General features: G+C 40.3%; 1 protein-coding gene across 1 annotated transcript in view; it reads left to right on the top strand.

Moving 5' to 3' along the window:
* The window catches only part of LOC116392170 (PDZ and LIM domain protein 3), a 9,954-nt gene extending 7,316 nt beyond the window's left edge, over nucleotides 1-2,638 (top strand). The window contains exons 5-7 of the mRNA XM_031863373.1: nucleotides 75-202; nucleotides 1,408-1,519; nucleotides 2,153-2,638. Coding sequence (XP_031719233.1) covers nucleotides 75-202; nucleotides 1,408-1,519; nucleotides 2,153-2,342 — 430 coding nt within the window. The 3' untranslated portion in view covers nucleotides 2,343-2,638. The remainder of the gene's footprint in view (nucleotides 1-74; nucleotides 203-1,407; nucleotides 1,520-2,152) is intronic.
* Nucleotides 2,639-3,801: the final 1,163 nt, after the last annotated feature.

Raw genomic sequence — 3,801 nt, 5'->3', positions numbered from 1 at the left:
GTGTGTGTGTGTGTGTGTGTGTGTGTGTGTGTGTGTGTGTGTGTGTGCGCGCGTGTGTGTGCGCGCGCGCTCAGTCCCAGAACTTTGGCTAGCATCGAGGACTCTGACGTGTACCAGATGTTACAGAGAGACCAGGAGGAGCCCCAGGAGCCTCGGCAGTCTGGCTCGTTCCGAGCCCTGCAGGACTTTATTGACAGTGATGGTGAGCTCTTAATTTTTCTCAGACTATTACTTTCACAAGATAAAAACATCTCATAGGTTGAAATGATTACAGGTACAGACAAATATTTTTATTTTTACTGAAGCCAAAAAGATGCAATGCCTCACAGTAGAAACACTAAGATGTTTTACAGGCCACAGAAACCTATTTTCTAAATGAGCTTTTTATTATGAGTTATGGGGTTCTGCATGGACACACTATTTTCTGCCAAAGCTAGAACCATTTTGGTTCTTTCACATTAGAGATTTTTGTATTTCTTTTTTCTCTGATTATTTTACTCAATGGTTTGAAGTGGACGAGGCTCCACTGGAAAAAAAGATGCAATCACATACACCTGATAAACAACAGCTAAAGATTACTACTTGTTTATTCACGAGTATTTAACGTTAAAACTAAATACTTAAAATGTGAAGCAACGTTTTCAGGGTATTTTGCATTGCTACTGCAATTTTCTCTTCGACGCAGTTCTTTTTGGGGGTTTTAGGAATGTCATTGTTGCCGTGTAGAAGGATTCAGTTCAGACTGATGAGGGCTGGAGCACATAATTGCAGTTAGAGCTATTTCATAAGCTGCAGCAGCAAATGTTTTTGATTTCTTACGGCTTACTTTTCTCAAAAGCGATTTATATTTGTACCTCCCGTACAAACATCAAGACCATTTTTGCCCAAAGACACTTCCACATGTGGACAAGAGGAGGCAGGGATTGAACCGACAACCGTACAAACAACCGGCTGTAACTCCTACGCAGTTGAATTTACTGAACCACATTGCTCATTTGATGACCTTCTAATTGTGGCGTAAACAATTATAAACATGACATTTTGTGAGGCTACGGGGAACAAAGATGAAGATAACACTATTGTTTAAATCGTTTATGCAATATTTTGACCCTGTATGACTCATAACATACACAGTATGCTACACATTATATAATTCAGGCGCGCTCTCATGTGTTACCTATATTCAAGTAGTTTAGTGTAGCTACACAATGCTGCATTACAAAAGCACTCCTCCATGTGTTTCCTCTGTTAATTGAGTTGTAAAAATGCATCCTGATAGCATTGAAGTTATGAAATATGCTTATACCTGATAAGTGTCCCTGCCTCAATTCTGTTTTGTTTGTGTGTATGTGCTCCCGCATAAGCACAGGGTTGTTTTGATGCGTGGTCTCTCTCCCATGTGGGCAGGCACTCGTCCCATTGTGACCAGGACAGTAAAAGCCCCGACAAACAAACCAACTACGCCCACAGGAAACCTGCAGAAGCTGCCCGTCTGCGACAAGTGTGGGAATGGGATTGTGTGAGTTGTTTGTATTGCAGGGCTGTTGCACAGAATTGAACTGTTATGCACATGTAACATACATCTTAACATGATATGCCTTTATGCAAATACATTGTTCAACAAATCGTTATATATGATATATTTATGTTTTACTCTGTAATCAAGTATTCATGTTTGAACACCAGTTATAGATGCTTCATAGGAGGAGTTATTATGGTTGACTAAAAACTGTATTAAATACTGTAAAAGTGTCCTTACACACCTTATACCGTTCATTAGGTTGTTGTAATAGGGGAGTTAAAGTAACGAGTTACCGTAATAGCTTCGTATGTAGCTACATAGCTAATTCAGTCTCAACGAGTTTAACAAATCAGGTTCTTCTTTACCTTCCTTCAGACCAACTTAAGACCACTGTATGTTGAATTTATTATTTATTATTTATTACAAGATCGTTATTATTATGATGTGGGTTTTTTGTCCGTTGAATATGTTGGTGCAGTCTCAGTGTTGCTTTCAAGTTATTCTTGTCAGTGACCAGTTTAGGGAGGGTGTATTTATACTATACTATACTGGCTTTACTATTGCTACTGTACCTCACACATACCCTATTCTTTTCTTCTGACATCTCCCTCTTTGTCTTTTATGCTACAGCGGGACGGTGGTCAAAGCACGAGACAAATATCGTCACCCCGGTTGCTTTGTGTGCTCCGACTGTGACGTCAACCTCAAACAGAAGGGCTATTTCTTCGTGGAGGAGCAGCTGTACTGTGAGACTCACGCTCGCGCTAGAATGAGACCACCAGAGGGACACGACCTCATCACAACTTTCCCTTCTGCATAGATTCATGGCAAACAGACACACATACAAACAGACACTTCTGTGTCCTACATCTGTTTTGTGTGTTTATCTGCACTTGTTTATCTGATGTTGTCTATGTGCAATGATATATCGATAAGAATACACTTTACTCCCTGATCTTTACAGCAAGATGTTTTCTCTGTGTAGGAACATGTCACAGTTGAACAGCCTGGTTGTTTAGCAGCAGTGACTACAAAACACACTGAGACTTGCCTCTTTCATTTTGCCACTTTCTCATAATTCAATGTCTTTGCAATAAAGACCTTTTGCTCATACTGACTTATAGGTGGCCTCTGTATGTGAAGTCTTAAGAAGAAAAGCACCACCTGTAGAAAACAGAAAACAGCCTTTATATGGCAATCTATTCAGCAAATAGCCTTTGCCGAAAAATAGCAGAATAAGCAGGTGATGACTGGCTCCTAATTAAGAATTGAGAGCAGCTTTGTGCATTTCACCTCTTGGCCAATCAGGGTGTTACAACGCCCTTTCTTTAGGGCTTAAGAGAGGTGGGGAACTGCACATCCAGGGCCTTGTGATCCTTGCACAGCCTTATGCGGACTTCATTGAGACATCTTTGCTGTCTTAACTTTTCGGTTTGAGGTTTATTTTGAATGTTGTGAAACCTAGTCTGAGTAAATGTTATAGGAAAAAGAAAATCTTTCCAGGTTATATTTTGGGTCAAGCACAACCCCGCAGGCTTTATTTTATTTTGGGTTTATTTTCTTTGAAAATACACATTTCCTTATTATCGAAAAGGCATTTTTTCGTTATGAGGGCACTGATTTGGGAACTTATTCTCAGGCTTCTTCCCGTTCAGCTGAAATCTGGGCAATCAGTAGCACAACATAGGCAATTTAACGTGACACACTGGGTTCTGTCCCCCGCAAAATCTAAAAGCAAAACATTTCTCTTCTGCTTTTAACACAATCGAGCCCCAGATTACTTTCATCTGAATCTCAACATGCTTACAGTGAGATGGAGCATATCTGGTTACATCTGGTGTTTGTTGTTAGTCTGTGTAGCCTGGTCTTCGTCATCTGTTCTTTTTGAGGAAAAATACATCATTGCTGGCCAGCAGCCACACTGTGAGACCGCCTATGTATTTGTCCACTGCTGCTGAGCAGACTGGTAGACCCGGACCCATGGAAACCCTGATGAAGTGAAGTAATGTCAAGGGAGTTGCTAGCAACAAGGAAAAGGGAATAAGAGTTGATGTTATACACCTCCTTGTAACACCAGTATTGATCCTGTAGCTATTGGCAAAATGCAACTTTACAACAATCCATTTAGTATACTGTAGATGGAGGGTCTTCTTTGTTTGGGTTGCTTCAGCATCCATTATATGACTCAAACAAGAATTTAAATTGAGACGGTGTAACAAACCGTACTGTTCCCTTTTTGAATGAGTTATTGGCTTGATTTGCTCATTTCAATTAGGTGT

The sequence above is a fragment of the Anarrhichthys ocellatus genome, unplaced genomic scaffold, assembly GCF_004355925.1.
Source record: "Anarrhichthys ocellatus isolate YVR2014 unplaced genomic scaffold, GSC_Weel_1.0 scaffold28, whole genome shotgun sequence".
NCBI lineage: Eukaryota > Metazoa > Chordata > Actinopteri > Perciformes > Anarhichadidae > Anarrhichthys > Anarrhichthys ocellatus.
The sequence above is the reverse complement of the archived record's forward strand: the minus strand, read 5'-3'. Positions and strand labels throughout refer to the sequence as shown.